This window comes from Ctenopharyngodon idella, chromosome 4 (assembly GCF_019924925.1).
Source record: "Ctenopharyngodon idella isolate HZGC_01 chromosome 4, HZGC01, whole genome shotgun sequence".
NCBI classification, from domain to species: Eukaryota; Metazoa; Chordata; class Actinopteri; order Cypriniformes; family Xenocyprididae; genus Ctenopharyngodon; species Ctenopharyngodon idella.
In genome coordinates this window covers 12,073,835-12,091,398 of record NC_067223.1, presented here as the reverse complement: position 1 = coordinate 12,091,398, position 17,564 = coordinate 12,073,835, and the positions used below count along the sequence as shown (strand labels likewise).

At 38.7% G+C, this 17,564-nt stretch overlaps 1 protein-coding gene and 1 long non-coding RNA gene across 7 annotated transcripts in view; one reads left to right on the top strand and one right to left on the bottom strand.

Moving 5' to 3' along the window:
* LOC127510429 (uncharacterized) overlaps positions 1 to 17,564 on the bottom strand; it is a 113,447-nt gene that overhangs the window by 86,485 nt on the left and 9,398 nt on the right. For 3 of the 5 annotated variants that reach the window (XR_007929622.1, XR_007929624.1, XR_007929626.1), the window contains one exon: positions 5,373 to 11,609. The exons of the other annotated variants lie outside the window; for them this stretch is intronic. This is a non-coding gene — a long non-coding RNA (uncharacterized LOC127510429). Of the gene's footprint in view, positions 1 to 5,372; positions 11,610 to 17,564 lie in introns of those variants that run through there. 5 annotated transcript variants of the gene reach the window in all.
* LOC127510425 (leucine-rich repeat neuronal protein 3) lies at positions 2,588 to 15,732 on the top strand. 2 transcript variants are annotated; one of them, XM_051889925.1, is made up of 2 exons: positions 2,588 to 2,900; positions 12,153 to 15,732. In XM_051889925.1, exon 2 carries the CDS (start codon positions 12,498 to 12,500, stop codon positions 14,616 to 14,618), a length of 2,121 nt encoding a protein of 706 aa, XP_051745885.1. In that variant the 5' UTR covers positions 2,588 to 2,900; positions 12,153 to 12,497; the 3' UTR covers positions 14,619 to 15,732. The 2 variants fall into 2 exon arrangements, with proteins under 2 accessions (XP_051745885.1, XP_051745884.1); XM_051889924.1 differs by having other exon boundaries at positions 12,149 to 15,732.

The window sequence follows — 17,564 nt, the reverse complement described above, 5'->3', positions numbered from 1 at the left end:
TACATGCACATTTTTCTTTGGCAGAGCAGTCTCTTGCTGCCAGATGTAAAAAAATGGACCAGTGTCCGACCCTATTGGGAGTTTTATTATGAGTTATATCCCTGTTTTCTCAAGGTGTGTGAAGTCCCGAGGGTGAGCTGTGAAGGACCTGGACATGGGCTTTAAAGCAAGACAACTCCACTTCAGGAAAGCACCTTCACAGTCAATTCATCCCTGAAAACAGGGTCAGCTCACAGCAGAGAGGACGTACTTCTGTCAAAGTCCCTGAAACAAAGGATTGGATGCATGGAAAGTGTGTGTGCTGCTTCTTGATTATTTTATTCCCAAAATACTGGTTGTTGGGCAGCTCTGGCACTAAAATCAATCCACTACACCTTGTCTGCTATGATATAAAATATACATGTATAAAACCACAACAGACATTATTTAAAGGGATAGGTCCATATTTCCGTATTTAAAACTTTATAATAACTATAGTTTCTGGCAAACGGCCGTACACTTTTGTCCAGTTACGACAAAAGAGCAACCTCTGACGCAATGTATGACGTAGGAGTAGCGTAAGCTTAGACACCTCTCGTGGTTCAAAAAAATAGGGCTGGGCAACAACCTCAAGCTCCTCTTCTCTTATATTGAAATCCTCAGATATTTCTCTTTAAAAATAATCGTTTTAGACTTCTAATTCGTGACCGGTGTTTTGTTTTGCTTTATCCTGTGCGCTTTCACGTTTGTCAATACATCATGCGTTGCATCAGAGGTTACTCATCCGCTGTAACTCGATGGTCGAAATAGAGGTCTGCGTGGGACTGTTTTTTTCGTCCCGCTCCCGCCCACTCCCGCAATGGTTCTATTCTGCACGCACCCGCTCCCGCCTAAAATTCACTCTGTGTTCACCCGCTATCCGCATATAGTGATTTTCTTCCTGACCCTACGGGTCCCGCTAAAGATCGTTTCCAGAATCTCGCGTTTAAACTTCCCCTAAAGAAAGAGATTGGGGATAACAAATATAAAATGTTGCATATACAAGATTTGTATTTGTTATTTGTCTATGATGCTGTCAACACCCTAAAAAATGTCAGAGAAAAAATGTCACAAAGAATAATAGGCTAAATATCACAGAGAAAAATAGGCTAAATTAAATAGCCTACAACATGTCCCTCAAAACTATAGGCTATGCCAAAATTACATAAACGAAAACTGTTGGCTTACTAGCTAGCCTATACTGCAAAATGAAATCTTTTTTAACATCCACGCAAGAACAGAATGACGCTGACTGACGACCGTTTCAGAACGCCTCTCCTTCAAAATCCGATCACAAAGTTTGAATGTTCTCTGAAGGTGCACTCGCGCAGACCTCTAATGCAAAGAACATATCTTGCCAGGTTTCTCAGGACAGGGAACTGATGACTGTGTGAATGCCACCACTGCAGAAAGTTTTCTTCACTTCAAGTTCAAGCACAGATGCGCTGATGTCAAAGCATCTCGGGAGCGACCGGGTTATTGTCAGACCGCCCGCTCCCGCCTAAAGTACACTAAAGTTACCGACCGCAATCCGCCTTTCATTTAATCAATTTAATCTCACGCAGCAAGAAATCTTATCGGGAGCCGCGGGAATGCAGACCTCTAGCTCGAAGCTAGCTATTACATTCTATAAACTTTTAAATATGGATATTTTAATTACAAAAACCCATCGCTTCACTTCAGAAGGCATTTATTAACCGTCTGGAGCCGTATGGATTACTTTTATGATGGATGGGTGTACTTTTTTGGGCTTCAAAATCATGGGCGCCATTCACTCCCTTATAAACCTTGGAAGAACTAGGATATTTTTTTAATACATCTCCGATTGTGTTCGTCTGAAAGAAGATAGCCATATACACCTAGGATGGCTTAAGGATGAGTAAATCACTGGATAATTTTCATTTTTGGGTGAACTATCCCTTTAAGCAATATCATACATCTATGAGTGCTGTTACACTGTATGTCAGCAAAGTTGTGATTTAGCGAATTATCACGTTTTTGTTTTATATTTATAAAATTTTATAAAAAACAATGGTCTGATTTTTTAGTTTGTTTTTCATTTTCATGAATGATTGATTTGAATTATTATAAAAAGTCTATTTTAGGCAGTTCTTTCGATTGTGACAACATACCCTACTGTAGAATGACACTTGCATGTTCCAAAATCTGTATGTGCCAATACAGAAATTACTTTATAAAATACACCAACCCTTAGAAATTGTAAGTAATTGTTATTGGATTGTGATACTAACTAACAACTAACCTTATATTTTGTTGTAGTGCCTAAACTTGAATTCATTACTTTAGAAACTTCATACATCTATGATTTCTCATACTCTCTGTTACTTTTATTCATAATGTCCCCCAAAGACAACCCAAAATACTACACAATCAGAAATTAATACCAGCATATATCCATTTTCTTCTGTCTCTCCTTATTTCTCTAACGGTTCTTGTCTGACAGACGTTGCTGTTTAGCCAATCAGGTGCGAGAGTTTCTCTCCGCCCCGCCGCTATTGGTTGTTCTCTGGAGACTCGGGGGCTGTTCCGATATTAATGACCGCTGGGCAGACAGCGGCATGTCAATGTGACAACCGAACGAGCGGCTGCAGATGCGCCTCTGAAAGCTGAGGAAGGAGGAGGTTGTCAGTGCGAGGGACTCTAAAAAGCTTCCAGACGGCTCTCACCTGCTGGATTTTGCCTCATTCGCACGGCAAAATCTCAACGTTAGGACCGCTGTTATTTCTCCACCTGCGTTAAAAGAAGAACACGCGCGCGTATTTTCATTTGCGTGGCGCGCGCTTCCCGCTCTCTGGAGCACTGCGCTATAGATGAACGGAATACATGTCGCTTCATCGACCGGAATGACTTATGTTGAAACGGTAAGTTGGAATATTTGTCAAATCAATCTCATCTATTTTGTTCATAAATATACATTTTAGTCAGTTTACTGCATGTCCAGCCACATTTAAGTTGCAAGAATATGCGTCAGAGTGATTCTTCCACTGCAAAACGACCGTGAAGGAGCAGAAATGGAGGGAAAATGGATAACAAGCACGTAGGTAGTTGAATAAATAGGCATGTCAACCTGGAGCACTGCACAGAATTCCTGTTGCTGATGTCGCGGTCGGAGAACCAACGCATGTGTGCATCAGCAACAGGAAATCTGTGCTCCAGCTTGGCATGCGTATTTTTTTGGACACAAGGCACGTCCTGGACGGATAGCCACAGGCAGTCTTGCATCTGGCTGTTCTCAATCTCCCTTAAATCACCCTGTTGCCGTCCAAGATGTTCTACAGCACCCCCATAGCACATGCATTTCAAATGCAGTCGCCTTGAGCATCCACTGTACAGTAAGTATCGTTAAATGAAGGTATATCGCCTTGAATGGAGGCATTGTGATTCTGATCCATTCGTCTGATCTGCATTCATTGCTTCAGTCTAATTTATACCGTCCACAGCACAACACCTCCAATGCAGATGATGACATTTTTTTTTTTTTTACCCCAGCTGTTAATCACACAACCAGGGAGTTTGTCCTCCCACATCTCTTTGTAGACGGAGGCGGTGAGGAATCGTTGCAGACTGACATCGTACTTTCTGAAACACAAGTCAGATTGCAAATAGCATTTTATGTGCTTGCGTGCATGATGTTATGGGTAGTGCATGAAATTAAAATATTAAGTTTAAAATAAAATTTGAAGGAGATTAATGTAAAAAATTGCATGCATCCGTATATGTAAATATCCATTTATGACCCTTAGCTACTAGCAAATACCTATTAGATCAACTGGTTTTAGGGGCCTGGAAAAATATGGAAGGTTTGGGCTAATGAGTAGGATTTACAATAGAGGACCTTAGTGGGACCACTCTAATAACAGGGCCTGGGACAATTATTACCGGGCCTGGGGGTTCACTGACGCATTACAAAGCAAAAATGTTGAGCAAAAATATTATGCGGCTTAATGGCATACAAAACACTCCAACCAGTTTGTGTCATTGGGAGTCTCTTTCATGACAAACTCTCCAAACTTGGATCTGAGTGAGCAATTCTTAATCAAAGATGTAATCACAGGGGCCATTAGATGGCTGCACTAATTAACAGACAATAAGTAAAACCCTTGATATTAAGGATCTCTTAGACATGGTCTTGTGATCACACTGAAGTGTTTAACTGATTTTAGTCCCTCTTTATATGACAAAGTGCTGGAAAGATGCTTTCTCTGATCATCATACCAAACAGTTTGAAACACAAAGCAATGGTGGATGTGCAGTTTGAAATGCAATCCTGCATTGTCAAAGTGGTGTGGGCTTCGCAATAAAACATCACAATGTGAGTGTTGGAACATAGCAAGTGTAGCATTTCATTAGCTTAACACTTCATCAAACAAATGCAAGAGTAAAATATGCTTTTACGTTCTGGCAGATCATAGTGCTAGCCACACCATTATCATGGGTTCTATATATATCACACCCCTTTTCGCACACTTATCATGAAATTAAGCATACACCATTTATCTTGTTTAACACATTTATTTTGTCATCATTTGCTATATCCAGCAATGTAAACCATCAGATTGAACAATTTTAGTAATTTCTTTTGATTGCCAAAACTAAGACACAGCACAACGTATTCTGACATGTAAGGTCGGCTTACTTTTCTAGTCAACATTTAACCAGCTGCTAAGGCATACAAATTTGCTAAGATAACATGTGCCAGAGCAACCCTCTTCTTGTGTCCTGTGAGTGAAAATAGTCTCTCACGGCACAGTTGAAGCAGGAGTTGCTTGATATTTTTGTTCTAGGGATGGTAATGTTCAAAAAGTATTGATATACATTCACAAACTGAAATTATTGCATCAACATTTATATCAAAAACCAACAAACAGCAAATAAAATTAGGAGCACAATGCACTTTTTGTTTGCATTAACATTAAAATAATAGGTAACACTTTACAATAAGGTTCATTTGTTAACATTAATGTATTAACTAACATGAAATAACCATGAGCAATACATTTGTTGCTGTATTTATTAATATTTGTTAACATTAAAAAAAAAAAAAATACAGCTATTCATAGTTTGTTCAAGTTACTTCATAGTGCATTAAAGGATCAGTTCAGAACTAAAATTTCCTGATTATTTACTCATTCTCATGTCATCCAAGATGTTTATGTCTTTCTTTCTTCAGTCGAAAAGAAATTAATGTTTTTGAGGAAAACATTCCAGGGTTTTTCTCCATATAGTGGACTTCAACAGGGTTCAACGGGTTGAAGGTCCAAATTGCAGTTTCAGTGCAGCTTCAAAGGGCTCTACACAATCCCAGACAAGGAATAAGGGTCTTGTCTAGTGAAACAATAGGTCATTTTCTAAAAAAATAAATAAAAGTTATATTCTTTTTATATACTTAGCTCTGGGATGCACCACGCATTACCTAATCACATTGGAAAGGTCACGCGTGATGTAGGCGGAAGTACCGAGCAATTGTTTACAAAGTGAACATGCAAAACTAAGTCAAACGCCCTTTACAAAAAAGGTAAAACAATGATGTTGAATGATTTTGAAGTTGGAGGAGAAAAGGAGATTCTCTCTCTTTTTTTTTTTTTTTTTTTAGAAAATGACCGATCATTTCACTAGATAAGACCCTTATTCCTCAGCTGGGATCGTGTAGAGCCCTTTGAAGTTGCATTAAAACTGCAATTTAGACCTTCAACCCTGTTGAACCCTGTTGAAGTCCACTATATGGAGAAAAATCCTGGAATGTTTTCCTCAAAAACCTTAATTTCTTTTCCACTGAAGAAAGAAAGACAAACATCTTGGATGTCATGGGGGTGAGTAAATTTTCAGGAAATTTTAATTCTGAAGTGAACTAATCCTTTAATGTTAACAAATACAACTCTTGATTTTAATAATGTATTAGGACATGTTGAAATTAACATGAACAAAGATTAATAAATGCTGTAGAAGTGCAGTTCATTATTAGTTCATGTTAACTAATGGAGTTAACTAATGAACCTTATTGTAAAGTGTTACAAAATAATAACATTAACAACAACGGCCGGATTTTAAATGAACAAACAATTTTGCCTGGGTGCCTGTGTGAGATTGTTGCTCTTTGCTTAATGGTGGACAGTATTTACCGTCAGTTTTTAAAACTGCAGTAGTCAAATCATTTCGGCCTACCAGGGTGCTTGCGCCATTGTAGATGCTCAGTGTGATAAACTCCCGACTCCCAAGGTCATCTAGCTGTGTTTTGTAAACTACGTTAATGTTGCAATTTTTTCTTTTATTTGCATTATTTTCGTTAAATTATTTTAACACATTAAGGATTTGGAATTAATCACATGCGTTAATGCACTAACGCTGACAGTCCTAATATAAGGCAAAAAAAGATACCTAGACTACCTAGAATGACTTCTACCAAATCTCTATCTATTGAAAAGGTCACCACATTCTTTCATTGTTTCAAAAGCCTCGACTAGTGCTTTTTCAAAATATAGACTTTAATAAGAGAATATGATAGCAGCATATGCTATCTGTGCTTTCAGGAGTAAACAGTGCAGAACCATCTGAGGAGCACTGCTGTGCTCTCCATCTGTTCTTAGAATAGACTGATACCTGTAGTAGAGGCATACGGTGCGGTATACAGCATATACTGGAAGAACTGGGATCTCATTATGTAAAAACACTCAAGCTAGAGATGTTTAGAACCATGCTCTGCTACACCAATAGATCGACTGACACTTGCTGTTGGGAACAAGCTTTCAATCAATCAGGCCCAATTAGAGAGAAATACTGTATTTTTACCCTGGGGGATTTTATTGGTTTTCATAATTAGGTTCTTCATATATAGTGTAGTTTAGTGATGCAGTTAACATGTGCGTTGTGCACAGTATCCTTTCCTCAGGCTAGGTTATGTATGTTAGAGCAAACAGCAACGTTGCATGCCTCTATATGAGTAATATGGTTGTATACACATTTATTTATTTATTTAAGGTACCTTTGAGATACAGTATCTCTTCTACCGGGGAAACCTGGTTAAGATAGGCAGCACAATACAAAGATTACAAAGAAGTACATAACACCACACAATAAACAAACGCAAAACACCCATATCTAAAAAAACAAACAAAAAAAAAAATACAAATCTTAATCAGCTATTAAAACATTTACACTGTTTCATAAAAACAGACTTTAAAATGTTTTTTAAAAAAGCGAGAGGTGGTACAGATTTCATGTGTAGAATACCTTGAAGCTCATTCCATGCATATGGAGCATAATTAAAAAAAAAAAAAAACAGATCTACCTATTTCTGTATAAAATTTGGCATCTTAAGTAAACATTGTTCTAGTATTATAGATACTAGTACAGTATGTCAACAAACTAGATATATACTGCGGTAATTTACCCAGAAAAGCTTTTAAAATACAAATTAACATATGGTTTTTCCTCATTAAGCACAGTGAAGTCCATTTTGTCATTTCAAATAAATGACAATGATGTGACAATGACACTTGCACCAGTAACAAATCGTATAGCACATAACACCATGGATCAACTGTTAGGGACGGACGAGTCAAAATGTTCTTACAGCATATTTAGAACTCAGTGGAAAATGCCAGAAAACTATTAAAACTAAAAGAGAATGCATAATTAGAGATGTAAAATTATAATAAAAAATGTCTATCTGATGTAAAAATGATTATAGCGGCATACAAACATTCTGCATTCTAATTCATGTCAATGTGTTATGTTTTTAACTACAAAACACATTTGCACCCAGAGAATTAGTTGAATCCAGATTCAATACAAGCTGTAATGCCTTCCAATGAAGACTAGCTTAGAAAGGGGTCAATAATAGGAATGAGAGATGAAGAGATTTATTGATCCTTGATCGGAAAAGTAGTAATACTTGGCAAACTGGTGTGTAAGCATTTAAACCTTTTAAGCATGCCTTTGCTTACATTTAATAACATTCCTCTACTTTTTCACTCTTCTCCACAATTTTTAAGAAATATAATATTAAAATTGGGGGGAAATGCCATTTATGTTTTTTAACAAATTTTGATATGCATTTATTTGCATTGTGAATTGTAATTGGTCTTTTTGGTCTAGATCTATTTAACAGTTTAAAGTCACTCTTAAACTGCAAATACAGTGTTTTGTTGGGTGTGAGATCTCATGCACAGCCAACAGAAAATAAGATGCATGCTGACTGTCATGACAACTGCAAAGCGGTTCTAATGTGGCATTTCATTTACACAGAAACGAAGGCTTTTTTTTTTTTTTTTTGTAAGCACTGATATTTATTTTAAGAATGTTCTAATTCATTTATGTCAGCATGAATTTGATTTTCTTAAAGGAGCAAATCAGCATCAAACAGTTTTAAATTTTAGAAATTGTCTATGTATGCTTGTATTCTTTGAGGGAAACAAATGACGGCAGTAGTAAAGCTGAAACCTGTGGGGTCCATCGGTTAATTTGGAACATTGATTCTGCATTAACCGTTGACTCGGCGCTGATTTTGTGAGCACGTAGGAGCAGGTGCAAAGGGAAATGTTCCTTGTGCATTGCACTGGAAACATTATGCACACACATTGCATAGCAAAGCCTGTTTAATGGACTCGTCCCTTACTTTATAATAACAAATCAATGAAGTAAAGGGCAGGGGGAGGAACAGCAAAACAGACTATGCCACCCACTGAGAGGTCTATGCAAACTGGCTGGCAGCTAGGCCCTTTGCGTCCTACAGGCCTGATAGAACAGCTTACACTAAGCATATGAAGAGAGGAGGAAACAGAACGAAAGCCGCGGTGAAATACAAAAAGGAGAGAGAGCATGGGTGTCTTTCTATAGGTATTTGTGTGAATGAGCGAGAAAAATTCTTGAGTCCATTTGAACTATTCCCTTTGAACTGTCCTTATAACACAAAGGGCTATTTCTACAGGAAGCAATTCCACCTCTGCCCTACTTTCTGTACATGTGATCTGTATGACAGAAGTTTAACTGAAATTAAATTCTATAGCTACAACTGGCATTTTACTGTATATATTTCAATCACCCATGTAAGCTTGCTGGTAATTTATATGTTACTTTTATGTTCTTGGCAGATACTGTATGTTTTAACCCCCAAATAAGTATTTTGTGTTTGTGACAATCAACTAATTATTGCCTGTAGGTGAAGTAGTATAATACATTAATGCACTTTCTAGAAAAGTGTTCTCAATGTGTATAAAACCCCAATTTAGTGCCAATATAACTTCTTTACAATAATAATAATAAAAAATGGGTTGTGGGGGTATTACCACAAATTAAAGTAAAAAAAAAAAAAAAAAAAAAAATGAAGAAAACAACCAACAACATTATTATCCCAAAAGCAGTTTGCACTGAATTGCTACAGCTATTTCCCAATACCCAGAGGCGCTATCTTGAGCTTTAAGAGGACCTCAAACTTAGTAATCAGTTCCCAGCCCAAGATTTACAGCCCATCTCAAACAACTCGGCCCAAAGCAAACATTGGAGCCGGGCTGCCACCGTTCAGCCTGAGTTACTTCCCAGGGTCAGCAGGCCTTCTGCCCACCGGACACATTTATTCAAACATACCCCTATATTTCACAGGCCCAATCAAGATGATGCTAGCTCTGTGATATCAGGTCTGGCAAATAACGACAGGCAACGATTCTCCGACTCCTCTCCCTCCAATTTCGTTGACTGACTCTGCAGTATATCAGAACAGTGATTAGAGGCATCCATCTTGAAATTCCATTTTCTCTGGTATTAGTTGCATTTCTCTCTGTCTCTGAAAGTGTGCCGCACTATGCAAGGTATTGCCACTTAAGCTCTATGAGCCACGGTGTTGTTCCAAGTCCTTACGTTTGTACGTTCTCACCTACACTTAACTGGGTTAAGCCTAATTTCCTTCATTTGTCTTTGACTGGAGTTTATAATGGGTGTACCATAGCTTTATTGTTGTTACAGAGTCAGTGGAGGTTAATACAGGTTTAGTTGTATTAGTGTGTCTCCTCTCCTGGGAGTGTTTTTTTGTGGATACTCTGAGCAGAAACAGCCTCTGAAACACAATCATGAGCCAGCCATTACATGCAAAACAGGACTTTATTTACCATTGCAGAATCTTGAGCTTTAACAGGGTTATTTCTGGAGGATAGTGTATTGATTTTCTAGTCTTAAAATGACTAAAATGTTCTTTGATTTCTTCTCACTTCACAACATGTATGCAATATGCCAAACAGTTTTAGCTGCCTTTTTAGCTGCAGCTGAATAATCTAAATAATTGTGTTCTGAAATAATGTGGACAAACCCAACAGTTGCAGACAATGCTGTGGAACTATGGAAACCTTGATGTAATGCACTCATAACAATGCCAAATTATTCATGCCCCATTGAACTACGCCTTTATTGCACATTGGTAAATGGTCATATTCACTATGTGAAATCACTGAACACTGAAACTCTGGCCCTGCATCAAAAACATAACCTTGTCTAAAAGGGCAAGATAATAAAAACATTCCTGCACAACAGAAAATCACTTATTAAGCACCCTTAAATTGTTCTATACTTAAAGTAAATTAAAAACTAATTTAAATCACTATTAATATCTTGTAAAATATCTGGAGAAATCACGGATCCAGAACTATCACAATTTAGAAGAAGAGACTAGAAAGATCAGAAGAAAAACTAACTGCATCTTTGTATTTTTGCACATTAACACTATGCTGTCAACAGACAAGCATGCCTACGCACTGCACTAGTAGTGAACCAGCACTACTAGAGAGAACGTGCAGGTACTGTAGGAGCAGTGCTCCATTTAACACCTCAGGAAAATAGGCCATTCATGTCAGTCAGGAAAACTAGATGCATTTTCCAGTATTTATGGCTGACACAGGTATTGTCAAGCTTCCATTTCCCAACCACTGTGAGAGCAGCCGCACACCTATGAGGTGTAATAAACAGCCAAATTTAATAGGACTCATTACCCGCTAGGCTTTACAATTTGCAATTAACAATTTGACTGTGTCTATGGGATGAGTCAGTGTAGTTCCTAGTGTCTCTATTTACAACACAAGTATAGTTCAGTGATAGAGAGACATTAACAGATCAGATAATCTATTGTAATCATGATTACCAGACAGAAAACAACTGAAACGGAGAAGGACCTGTATGCCATGTCCAGTACGTCAAACAGATTTTGTTGCCACAAATATTAGTCACCATGAAGGTCCCTATATTGAAGCTTCTTCTGAATGTTCTTGGCTTTATGAAGAATCTTGTTGCCTTGGAAAATCAGATTTCACCCCCTCAATTACTCAACACCTCTCACCTCCACAGAGCCTTGAGAGATGAACTCTGGGTTTCTCCATGTCTGCGAAGCTTACTGCAGACTTTTTTGTGGAATCCTCACTTCCTCACCTTCTTTAGCCGCTGAAGTTAAAAAGAGGGATGATGATGTGATGGAACAATCTCTTTCTCTCTTTTTGTCTCGCTCACTTTCTTTCTGGCTATGGCTTCCATGGTAACCCTGGTGATGCGGAGAGTTCTCACAGAATTGCTGTTGGATTTTTTTCAAGGCTCTTCTGCATAGTAAAACAAAGATGCTTTTAACAGTGGAAAAAGTACAAACAATTTGTAGAAAATACTGTTGAGACAGTTGAACATGGCATTTGCAGATAAAATATCTAGTTTTCAAGGCCATGGTATATGTTGCTTATAGCCCAGTTGCATTATTTTCACTAAGGTGTTTATGAGAATGTTTTGTGTACACAGCTATAACATTTCATCATGGTGAGTTGCATCTAGGGAATGTACCCTTTTGAAAAATAAGCAGCAATATTAATGCCTACAACAAGTCAAACACACTAAGCTTTGTAATTCTCACATTTTAGGGAACTTCAGTTTCAGAATCCCAAAATAATATCTAAGGTGAAGGACACCCATATCCATATGTCAAAGGCTTAGCGTGCAAGGTACTGCTGAATAAAATGTCAGCAGACATCAGAGTGCTTTAATGTGGCTTTTGTAAATGTCAGCATGCCTCTGTCTTGCCTTAGTGATGCCCTTGCATTTTCCGGTAATTATATGCTAATATTTTTCATCTCTTTCTTATTTTCCTCAGGTAGAAGTGGATTAGGATGATGATGGCACCATCCATAGTATTAAACGAAATGAACGTCCTTGCTTCTGCCTAGCTGAAACCACCGTTACCTGAGGTTTAATGGTGACCTTTTCACCTTTATCTGCCCAGCCAGAAAAATTTCATACACCACCTTCAATCTGAATAACGGGAAACTTGGCTACGGGACATTGCATCTGTTGACAGCACATCGGTCAGGGCCTAGGGAAAGGCCCTCTGTTGGATTCAATAGTGATCACCACAAATGGTACAATAGATTATTTTTGAAGTGAAGTGCTTTTGCCGCAAAATCTTTAAGGACCAACTACTTACTGGTGGGAACTGTGCCAATATGAAGGACATATCATTTGCGGATTATTTGCTAGTGGGCCTTGCAGTGACTACCTTTGTTCTTGCTGCAGAAGAGAGAGTCAGTTGTCCCAAACTTTGTGTATGTGAAATTAGACCTTGGTTTTCCCCTAGCTCTGTCTATATGGAGGCTCCCACTGTTGACTGTAATGACCTGGGACTTTTTAACCTGCCTATGAGATTGCCATCTGATACACAAGTAGTTTTACTTCAGACCAACAACATTGCTAAGATTGAGCACCCTTTGGATTACCTGCCCAACATCACTGAGATTGATCTCTCACAAAACAACCTGTCATCAATAAGTGATGTCAACATTGGCCACCTCCCTCAACTCTTATCTCTACACATGGAGGAAAACTGGATATGTGCCCTACCAGACAACAGCCTTTCTCAGCTGACCAACCTTCAGGAGCTCTACCTGAATCATAACCTCATCTCCTTTATTTCTCCAGAGGCTTTTCGTGGCCTTCAGAGCTTGCTGAGACTGCACCTCAACTCCAACCGGCTTCAGAATATAAGAAGTGAATGGTTCGAGCCATTACCGAATTTGGAAATTCTAATGATTGGGGAAAATCCTGTCCTCTCTATTCAGGATATGAACTTCAAGCCTCTAAGAAACCTGCGCAGTCTTGTTCTTACTAGAATGAACCTGTCACAGATACCAGATGATTCACTTCTGGGCCTTGACAATCTGGAAAGTATCTCATTCTACGATAATACATTCCCTAAGGTACCCCATGGTGCTCTCAAGCATCTAAAGAGCCTGAAGTTTTTGGATCTCAATAAGAACCCCATTGGGCGAATTCAAAGGGGCGACTTTGTGGACATGCTCCATCTTAAGGAGCTGGGCATTAACAGCATGCCTGAGTTGGTGTCCATTGATAGTTTTGCTCTCAACAACCTCCCAGAACTGACCAAAATCGAAGCCACCAACAACCCTAAACTTTCTTATATACATCCAAATGCTTTCTATAGGCTGCCAAGGCTGGAAACTCTAATGCTAAATGGTAATGCTTTAAGTGCCCTGCACAGGATCACAGTAGAGTCCCTCCCAAATCTTCGGGAGGTTAGCATGCACTCTAACCCTATCCGCTGTGACTGTGTTGTACGGTGGATGAACATGAACAAGACAAACATCCGTTTCATGGAGCCTGACTCCTTGTTCTGTGTGGAACCTCCAGAGTATGAAGGTCAGCATGTGCGGCAGGTTCACTTCAGAGAGATGATGGAGATCTGTCTGCCTCTCATCTCTTCAGAGAGCTTTCCCACACAAATCAACGTGGATGGTGGGAGATCTGTGTCCCTGCACTGCCGTGCCTTTGCTGAACCTGAGCCAGACATATACTGGGTGACTCCGTCTGGGAGAAGGGTCATCCCAAATGCTGTTTTTGAGAGATTCTACATGCACCCTGAAGGCACCCTTGATATTTATGATATCACTGAGAACGAGGCTGGATTGTACACGTGTGTGGCACACAATCTTGTTGGGGCAGACCTAAAATCTGTCTCAGTGCAGGTAAATGGATACTTCCCACAGCCTGTCAATGACTCACTGAATGTCAAAATCCAATCTGTACAGACCAACTCTGTGTTGATATCCTGGAAGGCCTCTCATGGTAGTCTGGCACCAAACATTAAGTGGTATACAATGCCCAGTGCAAACCATCCAACTGTGGCATTCACAGCTAGGGTACCATCTGATATGACTGTATACAATCTTACACATCTCAACCCTGCTACACAGTACAAAGTGTGCGTGGACATTCACAGCATCCATCATAAACACGACACCAAGTGTGTCAGTGTCTTGACTAAAGGATTAGAACAAACCGTAAAGAACTACGAGAGGTGGGACGTGGCACTGATTGCTGCTTTTGGTCTGCTTTTCATTGTAATCTTAGTGGCTTGCTCTCTGATTTATATCTTTATGAGGAACCACTGCATTTATGGAGAACTTAAGCGATACCCTTCCAAAATGGCTCTGATGTCTGAGAGTAGCCAGCAGTCTCCTTTTACAAGGCTTTGGATTTCTGGGAAAGGGATGCCAGCTGCTGTTGAGGTGAAAGCTACAGTCATAAATGTGTTGGACAATGCCTTTTAAGCAGCACATGCAGAGGATCACAAAAACTACAAGCAAACTGACAAGGCAAGAGCGGAGAACTTACTGTTCCAACTTGCCATTTATCGTTTTGCCTTGACACAGACATCAAATTCAAATGGAAGGGATGTCTGAAAATCTATAACTAGCTCTATAGCCCCTCATCATGAGCTGTCAGATGTGGCAAGTGGCAATGGAACAGTGGTAACTAGCGAAAAGTAGAGGGAGAGACTTGCTGCTAAAATATGCAGTGTGTTATTTGTAGGCCATTCACTGAAAACAGATCAAGACATCAAGAAGGTGTTGTTTCTCATACCTGACTGTTACATGTGTAAAGAGTAGTGGAACAGTCTTTGTGGTCCCAAGCAATACCGTCTGTGCTGTACGACAACCATAGGCGCGTTAGAGACCCGACTGTTTGTTGAGAAGGAAATCTAGTAGAATAGACGATCACGGTGATTATGATGTGAACTTTTGATGAAATATGTTGTTTTTCTATTTAAAAGCAGATCTGTCTTTTCATGGCTAAAATTGTTATATATTCTATCCAGAAATGTAACAGGTATCTTCTGTGCAGTAGCCAGGCAGTAAACAAGTGTGAATTACTTACAGTATGAAAGGTACAACTTAAGTAACAAGACCACACATTTGCTGAATAAAACACAAATGTACATTTTAAGGAATCTATATACATAAATATATATTATATTTGATTATATTACTATCAGGACTGGATGTTGTTGAATGCCGACACTCTCTCAGACATAAACTGCAGAAGGTTGATCATGACAGGGTAAGTGCCTACTCCTGAATCTTACACCAGAAAAAAAAAGAAAAGAAAAAAAAAATTCACTTTTGAATGTTACTTCTAATGGTTTCTTGACAGATCCCTGGAGAACAGAGCCATGAGTCCAGCCTCACGCAAATTTGTGCAAATACTATATCAGTATTTTTAGCATAAACATGGTTTAAAAGCATTGCGTCCTTGCTTTGAGTGTGAAAAAGCCATTTTTATATTGACTGTGCTGTCTGTTCTACCCTAAGCACATTAGTCAATGAGACCAGTGTGCTTAAGGTAATGTAAAAACTAAATAAATGTCAGCATTTTTTTTTCTCATGTTGGAATCAGGATGTTTACTGATCTAGTTGTGGAATTTTTCATTGACCATCATTAACTAAAGTGTCTTGAGAGAATAATTCATCCAGAAAGAACTTGCTGTCATCATTTACTCACCCTCATGTTATTCCAAACCCGTATGACTTTTTCTTCTGTGAAACACAGAATCTTCAAGCTGCTCCTATCTATACAATGAAAGTGAATGGGTATGGGTACGGTCAAGCTTAGAAAGCAAACAAACTGGTGAACATGCTGCAGTGCAAATGAGAGCAATACACTCTACAAATATCACTTGGAAAAGAGCAGTTCAGGCGTTCTGCTAAACTTCATATGTGTTTCACCTAAGTAAGTCAAATGTGATTGAAACAACATGAGAGTCAGCAAATGACAATCATTTGTAGGTGAACTATTTTTCCAGTGGTGTAAGGAGGGGACTGCCTGATTCAAATCTAAGACAACCAAATCAGCAGCAAAGAATCACATTGTATTTGCTCCATTTAAGATCCAGGACAAACTCACAACCCAAAAAATTGCAAACATGATGAATGCTCGTCAGTCACTGACTGACACGGAAGATTTGTCAGACAGGCGTGCTCGTACATCAGCAAGGCTTTCAGCAGAGCAGACAGGCCTTTTAGAGGCCGGCTATCACTCAAACACAAGGAGAGCTAAATTATAACTCAAACTCTATGTCGGCACTGTTCAGACAGGCTGGAGTTCACCAGCCATTGCCCTCGCTTTTCAGTCACATTGCAGGTTTAGGTGCTTCTAAAGCTACAGACAAGGTCACCATGTACCTGTACTGTATCAAAAGAGAAATGACATACTAGCAGAACTTCTATTAATCTGAAATGGATTGTGGAAATCAGATAAGACTGCAATAATAGAAAGCATTGCCACATAAGTCAAAACTCATTAAGTAATTATACAAGATTGTCTAGATTTCTTGTGACTTTAGCCAAATTACATTGTTTAGTGGCTGCTATGGCCTATAACAAACATATTTATTAAACCTAATACACCCTGAATAAAAAAAAGTCAGCAAGATATCACGTTTGAATTTTTAAAGAGGTCAAAACAAAATGAAATCCTCAAATATATTTCACAGCACCTCACATAGATAAAATAACTCCAAGGCCATCTAATATGATATTAGAACTCATCTGTCTTCATATTAAATCTTTTCTAGATTAATAACATTCATTAAGAAAGGAGTCAGAGAGACTTTGCCATTGCAATTCATAGACACTGCAAAAGCTTAAGGGGCCTAAAAATGATATCTTCACCATTTTACTAAACACATTTTTGTTGAACATGCTACCTACACTGTCTAAGACAAATTCAATTCCACAATGCCTGAAATCATGTAATATTGCAGGGAAATTTCTAACAACAGTCATTTTCGCTTAGGTAGTCTCACTAAGGAGAGATTAAATTGTCCCATAGTCCTGTTTGTTTATGAGCCAAACCCAGCTGGACATCTGAGTTATTGCCCTATTAAAAACTACATATTTGCACTTGGGCCTTTCCTGCTACAGGCCACCATTGCAATAAAAAGCAAAACGACAACAATCATTTCTAATTCTTTCACAGGCACCCAGGGATTTGGATAATTATAGCACTTAAAATCTCTGTGAGCTCACCCTGATGTGATCTGGCCTGCAAAATGTGGCTGTGCCTAAACCCTCATTAAAATAAATATAAAATAATGTGTGATGTAGTGCTAACTAGTTCCCTGTAATGCAGAGGCAAAATGAAAATGTCAACAAAAATCATACTACTGTAAAATCAACATAAGATTAAACTAAATTAAATGTATTTTACATGGTATA

Coding starts and splice junctions, on each gene's coding strand:
- LOC127510425 (XM_051889925.1), top strand. CDS start 12,498: ATGAAGGACATATCATTTGCGGATTATTTGCTAGTGGGCCTTGCAGTG.